Source organism: Amblyomma mixtum, chromosome 1 (assembly GCF_055824585.1).
Source record: "Amblyomma mixtum isolate Tamu chromosome 1, ASM5582458v1, whole genome shotgun sequence".
NCBI lineage: Eukaryota > Metazoa > Arthropoda > Arachnida > Ixodida > Ixodidae > Amblyomma > Amblyomma mixtum.
The window spans coordinates 208,516,616-208,534,635 of NC_143012.1; the positions used below are offsets into that span (position 1 = coordinate 208,516,616).

General features: G+C 45.9%; 1 protein-coding gene across 2 annotated transcripts in view; it reads right to left on the reverse strand.

Annotated features, from left to right (window-relative positions):
- Positions 1 to 377: 377 nt before the first annotated feature.
- Positions 378 to 18,020, reverse strand: part of LOC149370689 (uncharacterized) — a 49,661-nt gene continuing 32,018 nt past the window's right edge. Inside the window, exons 2-3 of one of the 2 annotated variants that reach the window (XM_089562895.1) lie at positions 5,384 to 5,492; positions 378 to 495 (exon numbers count right to left, since the gene is read on the reverse strand). In XM_089562895.1, the coding sequence (XP_089419021.1) occupies positions 5,432 to 5,492 (61 nt within the window). In that variant the 3' untranslated portion in view covers positions 378 to 495; positions 5,384 to 5,431. The remainder of the gene's footprint in view (positions 496 to 5,383; positions 5,493 to 18,020) is intronic. The other variant, XR_016286152.1, reaches the window with a different exon arrangement.

The window sequence follows — 18,020 nt, forward strand, 5'->3', positions numbered from 1 at the left end:
CTTTTAATATGCAGCATTTCACATCACTGCATAACATTTCACCTAACCTACCAAATGGAAACTAATTAAAATTAAACATTGTTTTGGCCCTCTTAGGCCTAAGTTCCCCTTGCGTCAATAAATAGTGAAACAGGGAATGGTCAGGAAGTAGAAGCCGGACGGCAGAAAAGAACTCCGCCAGAAGCCATATCACGAACTCGTTGTTCGAGAAGTAACATTAAGAATTAACTTACTTCATAAAATAACATGCTTTACTTAAGAGCAGTGATAACAGGTATCGCAAATTCTCGCATTCAAGATACCAAGCGCATGCAGTTTCAATCTACCTTTCTCCGAGCGACTCTCTCTCTCTCTCTTTTAAAACTTAGTGTACTTACCGAGTGAAGAAGCGGCTCGCAGTGGAGAACAAAGCAGCATCTTGGCAATCAATTCCTTCCATGACGAGCAACTGCGAACTTTCGCCGTGCCTCGAAAAGCGGGTCTCGGTGATAGTATCTGCCGAATGAGAAAAACAATCGCACGGCTCAGACAAATCAGGGAACCTGATTTCATATGGCAACATTTTGTCCGTTTGTAGTGTATGATGTGTACTGACGATAGCGACGCAGACAGGCCCTGCGCAAGCTTATGGCTAGTGGTGTTTTCAGGTTCAGTAGCTTCAGCATCGATTTTTCTGGCCTTGGTCGCATAAGCTATTCGACTTTTCATTTTTTTTTCTTGCTTAATAATGATGGCTGCTCCAGATTGCTTTATGGTGCGCAAGGATTGCAGAAATGGCGCTAGCACAGTTTTTCACGAGACTAATGGCAATTTCCGCAAGGAGGATCGGATGTCTAGTGCATTAGGCCAGATTTGTATTGCTCCTTCGCTCATAGAAGCATCAAGACATTCAGGTGCATGACCGACTATTGTTTTTTCTATGCTACATTGTGACTATTATTTCTTGGGCTACAGATGTATTCATATTTGTTCAATTTGTGTACCTATACTGCGTTGTTACATAGACCAGATTTTAGTATTTAATTGTACTGCTAATATTTACGTGCCTATGACCTGAATTCTCAGTGCATGCAGATAGATTGGCATAGTTATTTCTGTATTTATAATCTGAATGGCGTTCATTTTTAATGACAAAGCATTATAGGCCTCGTGCGAAGGAAACCTCAACAAAAGTTGTCCGCAAAATGTATCCACAAAGTGTGTCCACAGGAAGCGGTGCCTCTCACGCGACCTCATTTGAAAAAAAATCCGCTGGGGTCGGGGCTCGGCGGACACGCAACGCAATGCTAGGTGGTCACGCAACGCATCTGCCAAGAACGGATCATTTCTTTATCTAAACATGGTATTTATTACAGTGAAACAATATTCTATGTACATGAATTATGTATAAGAAACAACAGATTCACAATGTCGGTCCATTAGGCGCGTTTTCCAGAGGATCGCTGGGTGAATTGTGTTAGAGGGGCACGAAGTGAGCGCGTTGTGGTGTGTACGATAGTAAAGTGCGTTGGGTATGTGCAGTGATGTTATACAACGATGAACTGCCAAAAAAAGTTTTTAATGCGTTCGCATTTATCCAAAGCAGCAGACTGGAGTGCTTTACAAGTTTTTATTGCGAAAGAAATACTACGCCAGGTCTAACCGCTCGTCGCGTGGTCCGTGGACTCCCCTGCTGCTCCCCGGGTTGCCTAGCAACCCGGGTAGCTACTCGGGTAAGCTCGGGTAAGTTTGGACGAGCGTCGCGCAGCGTCGCGCCATCTGCGCGAGAGGTTGCTCCGGAAGAGCAACATGGGTCGCAAAATCCCGACGGGTGGCTGGGATAGAAACAGCCACCTGCCAGTGCAGTGGCGCATCGCTTAACCGCTGCGCGGGTAGTGGTATATGAGGACTCGCCGCCATCTATGAATGTTAAGTTGGAATACCAATTCAGCATACATGGGCATTAACCCACTAAAGATATAATACCACACCCCTAAGGCGGATTTTACTGCCTCCTCCAATTGAAGAATGAACACCTTCTTCTGCAGGTCTACTCGGTTTAACTACCTACACTAAACCCCTATCAATTTTTCTTTCTATAAATTGGATCTGCCCAGTACGAGCAATACTGGTATAAGGCCCACGTTTTACCAGCATTTGCGTATTCACTAAAAATAGAAAAAAGTACTAAAATCAAATTTATTTAGAGGCAGGTCTTTGAGTTCAGTGCTCACGTATTTCAAGTTCTACATTTACTGTGTTCACGACAGCCACTGCTTAATATGCACGAACGGGCATCCACGCTTCGCCAGTAGGCATCCTTTCCCTGCTTCTGTTTTCCAACATCGACAATATTCTGCACGTTCACCAAAGATGTCCTACTAAAACTCGCACTAGAAACGGAATTAAAGTCACAAACGATTCCGTCAGCGCAGTGCAGAAATTTTTCCACTCAGTTATTCCGTCCGAGTCCTTGTCGTCGAGCATGCTGCACCTTACATTTCGATGACACTAACACTCATTAGCGCATCGGCCCGCTTAGTACCGCACAACTGCTGAGCTATGCGCATCGGGGTCCGCTTACGCGGTTTAGAACCAGAACACGTGCTCTTTTGAGCGTCGCAAACACGTGAAGGGTGCCGCTTCACGCTTGAAATGGCGTGCGCGTAACTGCTCTGCACTACTGCGGCACACGGAGCTTCTAGCGCAAGGTAACTGCTTCCAGAATTGTACTGGGCCTTCGCTTTAATGTACTACCAGCCATAGTGGTCCGAAAGGCATCATTACTTTCGCACAGAATTCAAAGGAAATGCTCGCTTTCACTTTTGGCGAAGACGTGCAGGGCATTCGCGCTCCTTGCTAGCAGCGCGAGGAGTGTGGCGACGTGCACAACTCGCTTTGGCAGGTTTCGGAGGCATGAACTTCCTCACCTGCGTCAAACAAGCCAAATCCGATTGCAGACTGAGGAACGTGTGTAGTACATTGAAAAGTTTCTCCGGCGATTTTTTCCGCGACTGTAATGAAAAGGCGCTTACTGCTTGCACTTTATTATTCTTCGATGTAGCGTAGTTTCAATCCGAGATGAAGGCGGGCTCCCGACGTAAGCGCTCACTTCTGCTGTTATGTGGAATTTTCTTTTAAGCGCTCCCTGGAAGCTGGCGTATTGGTCGCTGGACTGTTGTCTGCACCTTGGCCAAGTGTGAACTTTCAGCAGGTGCTCGCGACAGCTCCAAGAAGTGGATTCATTTTGGAAAAATTCAAACGCTAGTAAATAATGACAGCGCTTTTTCTCAACTGACAATTTTTTACTTAGAGGTTTCAATATCTGAAAAAAAAAAAACAACAACCCGCAAGTATGCGGTTTTTCCGCTCCTGTGTCGTCGTTAGCGAGCGTTTGAATTTTTCCACAATGGGCGTTTACCAAAAGAACCCCAGGTGGTCGAAATTTCCGGAGCCCTTCACTACGGCGTCTCTCATAGCTTCAGTTGCTTTGGGACGTTAAACCCCAATAAACCAAACCAACCAAACCAACTTGCTCTATTACCAGACCTGTTGCAAAAAGTGCTTGCTTTGAGATACACGTACACCTGATTTGGTAGAGGCTCAGGTCACCACGGAGCAAGGCTGAGGGAGGAGGGAGAGCCCGATTATCACACCAGCGGTCGTACTCAGCAGTTCGTTATATGTGAAAACATGTGCTACAATCAGGCTACCCCTTCAACAATGATATGCTTGCTCCTCTCCTAAGAGCCGAACGGTCTTGGCGGACTGACGCCTGATTTCCTAATTCGATGTACAAAAATTGGCAGAGGCTTAGCTTGGTTAAGCATGGAAGGCTGCGAAAGCAAATTACGAGCAAGTTTAGCGACTAGAGTAGTGAAAGGCGAAAGCCTGAGTACTGCACGGAGCGCCGAAATTAGCTTAAAGTGCTATTGAGGTGTCCAGTAAACCACAGAGTTGGTAAGGCGCCTGTCCTTTCCTCCAAATCAACGCAGTCTACAACGCTGTCTATGTCAGTGCGCATCAATGAACGCCACAACAGAGGTCAAGCTAAAGGTCAAACGTGGATCTGCCGGGACAACGATGAAGGCTCAAAACCTAGCGCAGTATTGCTTTCGTAATAAAAGCACCAAGTTTTCAAAACGGCTCTTCGCTAGGCGCAATCTCGGGCTTTCGGGGTAGATGTAGTAAGCACGCCGTGAAGGAAAACTGACTTGGTGTGGGCGCGCGGAGGGAAAAAGGCGTGTACGACACGCGATTCCTCGCAGGCCCAGCTCGGCCGGCGGTCACAGAACGACGATCCGCGCGAGAAGCGAGGCGACAAATCACGGTCGCCTTGACAGACGCGCCGGCACCGGGTGATGCGAGGTTGCGCGCTTGTCCGGGTGCGGCCTTGTGCCACGCGGGAATTAGATATGCTTGGCGTGGCTTGGCTTCTCTTGGCCACCGACGTGCAGGATGAGGCTGTGGCTCAGTCAGAGTGTAAATTTATTTGGAATGGAGTGGAATGTGGCTCTTAGCATCCCGGAGCAACGCATGGACTATTAGAGAATCGTACAGGAGGGCTCTAGATCAGTTCCTAAATAAAGCTCCCAGATCCTGTTTGCCCCCGCCAGGGGGAATGAAAAACAAAGCTGCTTTTCAGCGCTGGTCCATCCCCACGGCCCACCTCACTGTTGTACCTATGCTAATAATACCGACCTGGATGACATGGACACTGAAGAGGTCGCAAGAATGGTTGGTTTATTGGTTTATTGTGGTTTAACATCCCAAAGCAACTAAGGCCTGGAGGGACGCCGTAGTGAAGGGCTCCGGAAATTTCGACCACCTGGGGTTCTTTAACGTGCACTGACATCGCACAGTACACGGGCCTCTAGAATTTCGCCTTCATCGAAATTCGGCCGCCGCGGCCGGGATCGAACCCGCGTCTTTCGGGTCAGCAGCCGAACGCCGTAACCACTGAGCCACCGCGGCGGGTGGTCAAAAGAATGAGCGGAGCCATTATTCGTCCCACTTGTGCAGCGGTGAAACGCGGAAGTTACAGCGTGTATCCTATAACGACACCGATCTCACTGGCAACGGAATAAGCCATCCAAAAAGTTATCGCTCTAGAAAGCAACGTGCGTCTTCCGAGCGAGCTGAATAAATCGCTGTGTTGCTTATATGAACAGGACAATCCGTACGCGTCGACACGTCAGAAGTCACAGTGCGAAGGAAGCGTACAAATGGGATCAGGCTTGTGTAGAGCCCTTAAGCCCTGTGCTGCCGGACAAATTAAAAGAAATATTATCGCATTTACATTGCTGAGGGCCTGGTGCTTGCACCATTACCGTTCGCATAGCTACACAACGTCGCTTGAGCTCTAGCATTCAATGTAAAAAACACAACCAGCTTTAAAACTTACCATTTTTTGGTCCGCAGAGCACACCTGGAGCATTCTAGACAAGGCTACTCACGCCTGCACGCAGCCACTCGGTTCTGTGCCTGCAGAGGGGCTCCCGACAACCTCGGTCCTAAAAGGAGCGCCGAGAACAAAAAATTAAATAAAGCGAAGCACTCAAGAAGCTGACAAGTGAAGTCGGTGGTTCAACCCCTCGACTTAAACAGGAGTGGATGGTCGTCACGTAACCGATCGTTTTTTAAGAGTGCTTGTCCTGATAAAGGTAAAAAGACAAAAAGACAGGACAGGCCCCTTATGGAATGTACGGCAGAGTGGCCTGCTTGCTCACGAGCACGCTGTTATCAGTGATCCCTCAAGGGCGTTTGTCAGGATAGACGCTCATGAAATATTTACGTAATATGGAATCGTGCTCCGAAAACTCTCATTTTCACCTGCAAGGACACTTGAAGTTGCATAACGATTTTTTTTTTCTAAGCTTGGGGCAGGAAGTATTTCATTAACCCGGTGAAAGAAATGTCCCATGACCTTGCGTCTAGTTTCGTGATATCCGCGTGTCAATCGGAACGAAACGCCAAAGCCTGCGGCCACCGCCGCCACAGCTTCGTTGTCGGCGTATCACGGGAATCTAGATTGATTGACGGCCTATGCGACGCTTATCTCCTCAAGGTGGTAAGTGCGACAGCAATGAGCCGTCACTGATTAATATTGCGCAGTCTGGAGGGACTCGCTGGCTGCGGGTGCCACAGGGACTTGTGAGACCTCGAAGCAGGTCGGGCTGAGTGGGCCACGGGCACCTGCTTTACATTCGACAGATAAGAATTATGAATTTGTTCGCCGCTACGATAGCAGATTCACACCAGGATAGCAGATTACTTGCGTCCTTCGCGGGTTGACTTGTCTCGGCGGTCTGTCACGTCCCCCAAATGCCTTACGATGTCACTGGAAAAGCGTAGTACATGATCCGGCCTTTAAGCCCCGCGCCGTTTCTCGAGTAGGTCACGTAAGCGAGGATGAAGGCCTTTCGGCATGAGCAGCTTGACGCGTTGCCGGTCGCGAGGAGGTTTTTCTTTATTTAGATCAATATGTAAAAGACACTGGTGTCTCACAGTGGCGCTAGATACTCGTATAACTGAGAGCATAATACAGAACACAAGCGTCAGAATTTATGAAAGTGAATGGCGCAAAATAATGAAAAAAAAAATACCGCTTGTTATCAAGAAATCACAAGCATAGCTATAGTAGAATACAGGCAACATACGAAGAAAGAATGGGACGCGGACCGAATCGAACTCTAAGAGTATGAAGAGTTATAAGCATGTAAAGAAAGAGCTGCAAAGAGCATTCGCATTGCGTGCGGTAGGTGCAGGGTTCGATCACCAGTGCCGCTGCGTACCCACCAGTGATACCATGGGCACAAGCAGGGAGCAACTCTTGGGAAATGGGTCTTTGACCACACCTTGAGAAGACGAAGAACACCTTATGCCATGGCGCTCTTTGGCCCTAGATGTCCTTGCGCCATGAAAATTCACGATCGTTAAAAGGTGTAAAGGAAACACTCTTTTCGTTTCGGCACTAACCTAAGGCGCACATATGGACTGAATCTCATAGTGAATACCAGTATCCAGCAGCTACGAATCCTATTATTATCCTAATAGTATCCAGCAGCTACGAATCCTATTACTATCCTACTAGCATCCAGCAGTTACGAATGATGCAAATTGGACGATAACAGTAGTAGGGCAGCTAAGATATTGAAATATTTGTACAGAAATAGCGTTGCTTCTCAGCTGTGGAAAAGGACTTCAACAGTTAGCAGTAGATTAGACGGAGACAAAAGAAGGAGAAATAAAGAGGTTTAAACGACCGGTTCAAAACGCCATATGGGGAACGGACGTGCAGCGCAAAGGAAAGGAGGACGGGAAGGCTTGCAGCTGCAGCTCAAACGCCTCCTTCCCTGGCAGCTTGAACGAGTGAATCTTGGGCCGAACTGTAAAAGCATATGGAACCTAAAACGCCTTGTGACCGGTTCGCATTCATCGCCTCGCAAGTGCCTGTGAAACCACACACCGTCGCCAGGCTTGACCAACTTCATTACTATCCTACTAGTATCTAGCAGCTACGAATCCTATTATTATCCTAGTAGTATCCAGCAGCTACGAATCTTATTACTATCCTACTAGTATCCAGCAGTTACGAAGGATATTGATGGCGTCGAGAGCGATGACCCGAAAATGTCATGAAAACAGAACAGGAAGACGGACCGTACCACGTCATACACGGCCACCAAGGATACTATTCCTGGCCTCCTCTTCAAGGGTGAAGCCAGGCTACAGTCTGTCTCACAATTATTTGACACCCAAGCGGAGGAATGTGGAGGTGAAATCGACCAAATGAGATGCACAGTTCTCAAAGTTGGTCAAGCCTGGCGACGGTGTGTGGTTTCACAGGCACTTGCGAGGCGATGGATGTGAACCCGTCACAAGGCGTTTTAGGTTCCATATGCTTTGACAGTTCGGCGCAAGATTCACTCATTCAAGCTGCCAGGGAAGGAAGCGTTTGAGCAGCAGCTACAAGCCTTCCCGTCCTCCTTTCCTTCGGGCTGCACGTCCGTTCCCCATATGGCGTTTTGAGCCGGTCGTTTAAACCTCTTTATTTCTCCTTCTTTCGTTTCCTTCTAATCTACTGCTAACTGTCGAAGTCCTTTACCACAGCTGAGAGTCAACGCTATTTCTGTACAAATATTTCAATATCTTAGCTGCCCTACTACTGTTATCGTCCAATTTTGCCAGGCATTCTTCACTGTACATTTTACTCTGAGCGTCCCGTGCATGAAAAGATGCACGGACCATGTGCCCCTATACTTCCGCATTTTGTGCTTTTGCCGTGACCCCATGTGCTAATATGCCAACAGCTCTGTGATTATTTCCAGTCGCGACTGAACTTCTGCTCTAAACTCTTTTTTTTTTTACTGCGCTTTTGGAATCGTTGGATTTGAACGATGGTGCAAAAGGCCCCATTTTGAGCAATCCGGGCCGTTTCTCAACAAGTAACTCCATACAGTACGTTGCAGCAGGACTGTACTTCAGTTTCGGAATCGTTTTTTTTTCATCATCTACATGAGGGAGCACTTTTTGAACTCCAGACTAAACCTGCAAGCACCTAGCGATTGCGCAAGCATGACACCCGAAATGGCCTCCTCTTCTCCCTAGAGCATTGACGATGTTCTAGCAATTTCGATGGAGGAGAAATTATAGAGGCCGGGGTACTGTGCGATGTCAGTGCACGTTAAAGAACCCCAGGTGGTACAAATTTCCGGAGCCCTTCACTACGGTATTCCTCATAGCTTGAGTCGCTTGGGGACGGTAAACCGCACAAGCCAAAACAAACCTCTCGCAATTTCCCGGCATTGGTACTTGATTGTGTAGGTGCATGCGTCAACTTTGTTCGAGAATGTGACGTACATTCATTTTATTTTAGTTCGCGCAGAGATGATTGCGCCGCCTTGCCCGGAATATGGACATTTGGTCGATTGTAACTTTCGTTTCCGCCGTTGCCGAGGAGATTAACTGTTTTCAGGACCTCTCTGAAGGAACAGGGCATGTTTTGAACGATTCCGTGCCACAAGTAACGTAGCGGATACAGTTTTATGCAAGACGGCCCAGGGTATACCTTGTCACAGCACTGCGGTACAACCCAAATGGCTGGGCACAAGAAACTGTCTTCCTATTTCTTTGCTTGCCGTAATGTTTAGCATCAACAGTTTTCTAACTTTCAATACTAATTTTTGGCATAGTCGCATACAAAACATGTAGTGTAAATTTTTTGGTCGCGTATTTTCTAAATAGATACGCTTATATTTTTGTGAACTTTAGGGCCAGTCTCTTAAATTTCAACAAAGATTTCCAATTTCAGAAGCAATATATATCCTGTATTTTTCTTTGCATCACTATAAATTTATTTATTTACAATACTGCTAGTCTCAACACGAGACCGAAGAAGGTGGGCAATCACTACGATATAAAGTTCGGAACAATAAAGACAAATTACAAGCAGATTAAGAGGAAGGAAACATGAATAATAAATGTTAGATTACTACTAGTAAGCAGGTTACCAAAGAATAGCTTAAAATTCAGAACAGTAAAAAAAAAGTACAAAAGCGGTCGTTCTTGCTAGCAAGCATGCTAGTGTTCGAAGTATTTAACAATAACAAAAAAAGACTAGAAGAAAGCGAAAAAGAAGGTAACAGGTCACAATAAACAACCCAATCATCCGTAAATAACATATCGAGAAATGGCAACACGTACTGGCGTCGTGAGTCCGCACTGTTAATCGATGTATCGAGTTGATTTCATTCGTAGATAGCTAAAGGAAAGAAGGAATGCTTGAGAGTGTTTGTTCGACATGGGTATTCAGCCAGCGTATGCGCTTGCTTGTGCCGGGATTGCCGCGACTGTGGGAAGGATGCATATTTTGACGCATTCATACTATAGCTGTTATGTAATAATTGGTATTAAAACTTCATGCGATATTATTTTGCCCTTGATGATAGTGATGGAAGGCCAGAAGATGTGGCAAGATCGGTAGGGGTGTCAGAGGGTTTGTATTGGTTATGAATGAACCTTAGAGCTTTTCGTTGCACTCTCTCAAGCCGAGTGACGTTAGTGATTGACTGCGGAAACCAAGCAGTGCTTCTGCAATCGGTCTTGTAGGGTATTGTAAGCAAAAAGCTTGGTATATCAAGGGGCTAAACGTAAGCATCTTCTAAGGAAGAATTGCCTTCGTTAGGCGGCAGAGGTAGCATTGATATGCGCGTCCTATCCTAGATCAGATGTTAAGACTAACGCTAGGTATTATTTACGTTCGGGGACCCTTCAAAGTGTTGATCCATTGATACTGTAGTCATAGTTACATGGCTGTTTGTTTCGGGTGACTCTCATGCAAACCAATTTTTTATTACTTATTGTCATCTGCCATGTGATACAGCATTCAACAATTGTGTCAAGAGAGCTGCTTAGCATAAGATGATCTTCGAGCTTTTTATCGTTTTGTACAGAATGCGATCATTGGCGAAAAGTTTTATACTGGCGTCAATATTATTGGTAATATCACTGTAGAAGACTAAAAACAACACTGGTCCTAGGACAGATCCCTGCGGGACTCCTGATGTAACGGGAATGGGTCTTGAATGAACTTGTTCGAAAATTACCAATTGCGAGCTGTTGGTCAAAAAATCCGTGATCCGGCGTAGCACTTTACCAACTCCGATTGTGCTGCTTAGTTTTGACATTAGTTTGTTGTAGCTAACACGGTCAAATTTTTTAGAGAAGTCTACTAGTATGCTGTCTGTTGATGGGGTGGTAATAAATTTAGGGTGTGTAAAAAGTGCTTTGATATAATGTGCTCCATGTTTCTACAGAATTATATTAGCTACGATATTTTGTGCTGCATCAAGGAAAGATGTCTATATTAATTAATGAAAACATTTGATGCATACCATCCTCAAATTGCCTGTTTTTCCGATGTAAGCAAAGAATTAAGCAAAAATAACCGTATACCCAAAATTAAGCACAAACAACATTATTCATAAGCGAATATTTCCCACTACTTAATACCTGTTAAACCCCCACAGTGCTCAATTCTTCATTATCGCGGCATCTTTTCACTTTGGGCCCTATTATCATTTCGTGCTTTTCCATGTATATCTGGCGTTCGTTTACCAATACTTCGAATTGTTTGCATTCAGCTAGCCTGAATATCTCTGGCCTTGAATTTTAAGCACCTGATCAGTCAGTCTTCTAATATCATCAAACCCGATTTGATAGCGCTAAAAGTCAAGTCTAGACCGTCGCCTTTGTCTGGAGAAGGGATAACCAGAGTCAGGAAATCTTTCTGGCTATCAGCAAGTACAACGATATCGTCAGCATACATTAACCCTCGTAGCTGTTGCTCTATATTTCCGTCTAATTTGCAGCTTAGATTACTTTGTCTGGAGAAGGGATAACCAGAGTCAGGAAATCTTTCTGGCTATCAGCAAGTACAACGATATCGTCAGCATACATTAACCCTCGTAGCTGTTGCTCTATATTTCCGTCTAATTTGCAGCTTAGATTACACTCTTGTACTTTTTTACATTCATTATATAAATCACGAAGAGCAGCTGTGATAAAAAAGACAATCCTGCCTTTCCACGCGGCGACATAAGAGCACCACGTCAGCTCCACACCGCACTTCCGGCTCAGCATAAGTTCAAGTGCGCCCCTATGCATACCCCAGGGGCAGCAGAGCACCGAGCCTGGCCTTACCCTCTTCCGTATTTTCTGTGCCGAGGCGAGCTGACTTCCAGAAGGGGAGTTCCGCGCCCCTTCCTTGGCCGTACCCTCCCCGACGTTCACGGCTGCTGCTCTCCTCGCCCTCTTTCCCTGCCCGGCCTCGTGCCACATCTGACGACTCGCGCCGACTTGAAGGCAGGGGAGGAGCGCTCAAGGCTCCCCGGGTTATGCTTACGGAGAGGTGTTTACGCGACCGCGGAGCGACGGGGTTACGCCGGGTAGGCACGAAATTATACATCATGGCATTTCTTCTTTTAGTTGGCACGCTTGTTTGTTGTAATCTGCAACTGATTTTTTCAACCGCGTGGATAAGATTTGTGGATAACTATTACAACATACAAAAGGAAGCAGACGACGACAGTTGTAGAGCGGAAGCTTGGGCGAGTTGGTACGATATTTTTCTGAATAACAGCGCGAACTTGGACGAGGACAGAAGAAAGACACATGGACGGGCGCTGTCCATGTGTCCATGTGACAGCGCCCGTCCATGTGTCTTTCTTCTGTCCTCGTCCAAGTTCGCGCTGTTATTCAGAAAAAGACATTTGTAGCCTTTGGGTGCGTAGAAGAAAGGTGTTGTTTTCTGCCTAGGCACAATACACAAACAGAACCTTCTAGCCGCATAAAGCGCGAGTTCTTTCCGAATCGTGCCAGTGACCACATCGAAGTTCCTTTGTCATAAACTTCTAAAATACTGTAAGCACGCTGCCGCACAGAACCGTACGAACGCTGGCTACCTAGTCAGCTTCCATTCTCTAAGGCAGCTTAACAAAGCCTGCCTCTTTGTGGTCGACAGGCGCCGGTTTTTTTTTTCTGGTCTAAACATATGTTCCTTTGCCAGAAGACTGGTTAAGTTGGTACACTGTTGGTACATAAGTATACATCAAAACTCCAGCAAAGTCCTGTTGATTGTAAGCTTCTCTTTTTCGCAGTGAGGCATTTTTGTTTTTATTTTTAGTGTAAATAAATTTTCCAAGACCTCCAAGTGACCGCAGTCAATAACAGCTCTACAGAGCGGAAGGACATGGTCGTACTGCGACAGCTCTAAACGGAAACATTCAAACATGAGACGCCTTTTATTTCTTACATGCTAAAGAATGGAGGGCTCGGGATTAATTCTGACCATCCGCGCTTTCTTAACAAGCACAGAAACATGAGCCTCCTCGAGCCCGATGTGCCCTTTACGTTCTTAATGCCGGCGCGTTGTGTCGTTAGCGCACCCGTAACACAGTTTTGTGACGGTACATTTTGCAGTGCCAGGGTAAGCTGCTATGGCACAAAGCACAACGCCTCCTGCGAAATTATCTGCGCTATCTCGAAACAACAGCCGATGATGCTAGGATTAAACTTTCTGTGCCTGCCACATTTATTTATTTTTTTCACACAAGACAGTGCAGACTGAATCTTGCTAAACCACTCCGGCGTGCATAGTCACAACCAATGCGCAGGCGAAGCACGAAATTGCTATTTTTTTAAGCGTTATAGCATTTAGGTTATCCACTCAGAAAATAAAAAATAAACTCCGGATTTTCAGTTATGATATTGCTTGATTGATCTGAGAGGTCGCGTGACCTTGACACATCATCACAATCTGGTCACCATGGTACGCGGCAAGCTGCCCACCGTGTTGTTAGCTAACTGCTTCCCCTAGCCCGTGGCAACGACATTAATTCAAATAAATTCAATGCAATTGCCACCTGCCTACCATGGCGCGGCGCATGAGCCTTACGGGAGCTCGGCAAGAGCAACCTGGGGAGAACAAGCCAATACCGGTGGCTGTGTTTGAAACAGCCACCTGCTTGTAGAGTGGCGCATCGCTTACTCGCTGCACCATTGCGCCAGCAATAGTATGATGACTCCACGCGATATATGAATGCGATATAGATGTTTGTGACGTCCTCAACACCGCGGGATCACCAGTAGGACACCGCCAAAATTCAAAATATGAGGACCCCCAAAATTTGAAAGTTGGTCTATGGCCGAAAATTCCTACGGATCCCCTATAGTTTTGAAGTAGGCCCACCCCAGAAATTGAGGAAGTGACGCAAAACTTAATTGCAAGAACATTAGACACTCAATGCCGACACCATAGCAGGCAACCTAAGTTCTATCAAATTTTCTTCATTAAAAATGCATGGTTAAGAAGGTTCCCAAGTTTTTCTCGAAGAAGGCATTTAGCAATGCAGGCGACATGCGTGTACTGTGGAGATGACCCAGAGCTGTCCTGAGCAAGTCACTATATTAGGAGCGATGATTGAAACTTTAGACAGGACAGAAACGACACAGCCCACTGCACAAGATGTTCCGCTTCACTAATAAGGACTTGAACACTAGAGGACAGTGACGGTAAAAAAGTAAAGAGCTGCCATGGTTCGGCTGCTTGACATATGGACTAAGGATCGAATCCCAGTCGCGACGGCTGCATTTCGATGGAGGAGAATTACGAAAACGCCCGTGTGCTCTGCGATGCCAGTGGTCGTGAAAGATTCCCAGATGCTCGAAAGCAATCGTCATTCTTTAACTACACATGCCATACCGTAACAAAAGGCAGTGAAAAATATTTCCTTGCACTGAGACAGGTCACTGAGCCAGGTGCACTGAGCCAGGAGCACCTTTCATATTGCATCGTGTCGTGGGGCTGGACGTATAGTACATACCTAGAGCCTATTAAAAAGTTACAGAAGCGAGCACTTAGAATAATTTCATTTTCTAGTTACACTGTACGCAGTAAGACACTATTTGCTAAACTACGCGTATTACCCCTCAATTTACTTCGTGAGAAAAGAACTGCCGAATGTGTCCATAAAATAATAACAAACAACCTCCCGTTTGATATATCAATATTTAACATCCCGCCACTTCCAACACGGAGCCGCACGTACGGCAATTTTAACTTGCCAGTGAAAAGAAATGTATATGGAGAGCGTCTTCTAGAGTTTACGGGCGTAAAAGTTTGGAATAATCTACCACATGACCTAAAGACTGCCTACAACTTCTCCATTGGAATAAAAAATTATTACCTTAAAAAGAATGACACACTTTGAGTTCATACTTTCATTTTTTAATAGTCGTCTTAATATTTGCCAGATATTATTTGCATGTAGCCGAATCCTGATACCTTGATTTATTTATAGATTTGTGCATTTGCCTCCATTCTAGGGATGTTTGTGATTAAAAAGTGTGCACTGAAATCATTTTATCCTGTTCTCGTGTGTTGTACCCTTGTGATGCTTTGTAAATACTTAACAGCTATTTTCCCCTCGCTTTTTGTGATGCCTTAATTTTTGTATAAGTTCTACGCGTTTTGTTTGACCTGTAGGTTTTTAGTTTATATAATTTGTAATATATGTATTTCTTTTGTTGATGCTCTTACAAGTGTTGAGAGTGATGTCTAGCCTTCTTTATACTAACTTACTGTCTTTATTTTGGTATATTGTTGCCTGCATGTTTGCATACCTTTTTTTCCATTGGACCCGTTACTAGCCGTTGGCTATGGGTCCGGGCAGTGTTTGCGTACATTTTTAATGCAACAAAGACCAATGAATAAATGAAAAATGAAAAATGAAAATGAAAAAATGAATGAACTGAATATGCTAAATCTTGTAGCGAGAGCTACACTACACCAGACGCTTCGCGACGTCAGCGTGGCTGCGCGCTGAGACGTGGAACCACGGGCTAGACGTTCCTTCCTAAAACTGAAAATTGGTTTGGTTTGGTTTGGTTTATTGGGGCTTAACGTCCAAAAGCAATTCGGTCTATGAGGGACGCCGCAGTGAAGGCCTCCGGAAATTTCGACCACCTGGGGTTTTTTAACGTGCACTGACATCGCAAAGTACACGGGCCTCTAGAATTTCGCCTTCACCGAAATTCGACCGCCGTGGCCGGGATCGAACCCGCGTCTTTCGGATAAGCTGCCGAGCGCCGTAACCACAGAGCCACCGCGGCGGGGCTAAAATTGAAAATTGGTTTTTGAGGAAAGGGAATACGCAGTAACTCTCTCACATATCTCTATGGACACCCGAACCGCGCCATAGAGGAAGGCATAAACAGTGGGATAAAAAAAATGCCCCCCCCCCCCATACCGTGGAAGAAGCAGAGGAAGCAGCGATAGAAAAACCATCGCCCAAAACAATGCGACTTATATAGTTAGAGATTCCAAAACAGCCATTCTTAACTTATTATTTATGATTAATTAATATTATTAATTATTAATTAACTTATTATTTTCCATTTTCATAAACGACCTGCCATCGCATCTTACAACATCAGTCCGACTGTTCGCCGATGACTGCATAATTTATCGTAAAATCCGCTCAACCACTGACCATGCATTTCTTCAGCAGGACCTTGAATGCGTAACTAACTGGTGCACACCATGGCAAATGACACTTAATACTGACAAATGTAAAATCATGACAGTTAGCCGGAAGCATTCAAGCTCGCTATTCACTTATTCCCTTAACAGTGTCACGCTATCCCACACGACTTCCTATAAATACATTGGCGTTTATCTCACTTCTAATCTTTCTTGGGCGGAACATATTTAATACATAACTGCCAAAGCATCGCGCACGCTTGGCTAGATGAAGAGAAATCTTCATAGCGCACCTGTTTCTACCCGCAAGCTAGCATACTTAACATTTGTCCGTCCCCAACTAGAATATGCACCAGCTATCTGGTCACCACGTCAGGCTTATTTAATTCATTCCCTCGAAGCAGTTCAATACCGTGCAGCGCATTTAATTTCTCACGACTACAACCGTCATTCCAGCGTAACAAGCATCAAGTTATCGTTATCGCTAACAAGTTTACAGACAAGTAGGAATATCGCACTTCTTTGCTTACTACAGAAACTAATATACAGTCATCACGCGTCCACACTGCCACCTTTATGCATCCATGATAGTGTACATAAATTGTGTTCGTATGTGTAGTCAAACCCATGCAGTACCGCTATTTGTTTGCTGTTTTTTCTTCTGTGTGAATATAATACGGTTTACTTCAAGTACGGTGTAATATCTGTTTGCAGTCCAATGTATTTAATATTGTTTACTTTTATTCTTTCCACTTTGTACCATCTTTTGTCTGCTAAATATTGTAACCCCTCCCCTCACACAATGTTCCAAGTGTGGAACCTGTAAGCTATTTCTATAAATAAATAAATAAATATAAACTTCGCTCGCGGCCGCGTTCATCCCCCTGCATGGCAGATATTGAGAATGTGCACCCCAAATTACGACAGGCGCATGAGGTCGTGTGGGTGCCGGCTCAGTCTGGCAATCCCGGAAATGAGGCCGCCGATAACATAGCCCGAGGACTTATTTACCGGGCAAATGGCGACCCTAGCCAGGATTTCTCGGGGGAGTGGGCACACACGCTTTCAGAACTCACACAACAAGCACGCCTTGCCCATCGACTCTACCCCCTCCCCACCCCCGCCCATCCCACTCCCCACAAATCCTCTGGAGGCGACTCCAGACCCGAACTCTTCCTACCCCTCAGCTTCTATCACACTTCCGCCCCGTTTCCCCAGAGTGCACTATCTGCGGAGAATCGCACGCTACCCTGGACCACATCCTCTTCGGCTGTCCTGCCGATCCTCCCCGCAGGGACAGCCCGCCATCGGAACATGGGAGGAATGGGAGGCCCTCCTTGCGTCGCAGGACCTGGACACGCAACTTCGCTTTGTGAACCTGGGTGCCAGTGCCATGGCCCGACGTGGCATGGACGCATGCGCGGACGCATGGCTGTGCGGTGGCCCTGAGACCTTGGAGGGTCCAAACTCGTTTGCTTATAAAGTTTTCCATCCATCCAAAGAAATGGTTTATGGTTTATGAGGGTTTAACGTCCCAAAGCGACTCAGGCTATGATAGATGCCATTGAGAAGGGCTGCGGAAAATTCGACCACGTGGGGTTCTAGCACACATGCCTCTAGAATTTAGCTTCCATAGAAATTCTAGCCGCCCGCCTTGTCAGTTGTGCGCGTGCGCAGACTGTCGTCAGAGATGCGGTGGGTATATACATGTATATCACAAAGCTACAGAACCTGTGGTAGAAATGGACAGCTCGGAGGAAGCTAGGGCTCGTCGTAGGAACGAAGGCAAGAGGAGGCGGCGAGCCGAGGAAACCGAGGAAGAGTGCGTTAAGCGCCTCTAAAAGCGACGTAAGGACGATGCGGCTAGACGGGCCCGCTTAGCCGACCACAGTGCATCCACGACGACAGATGACGATGAATCGAGTTCTGCGTCTCTGAAAGAAGCTAGACTCTCGCTGCTCTACCAGGTTTAACCAGAACTAAACCATAGCCAATATTT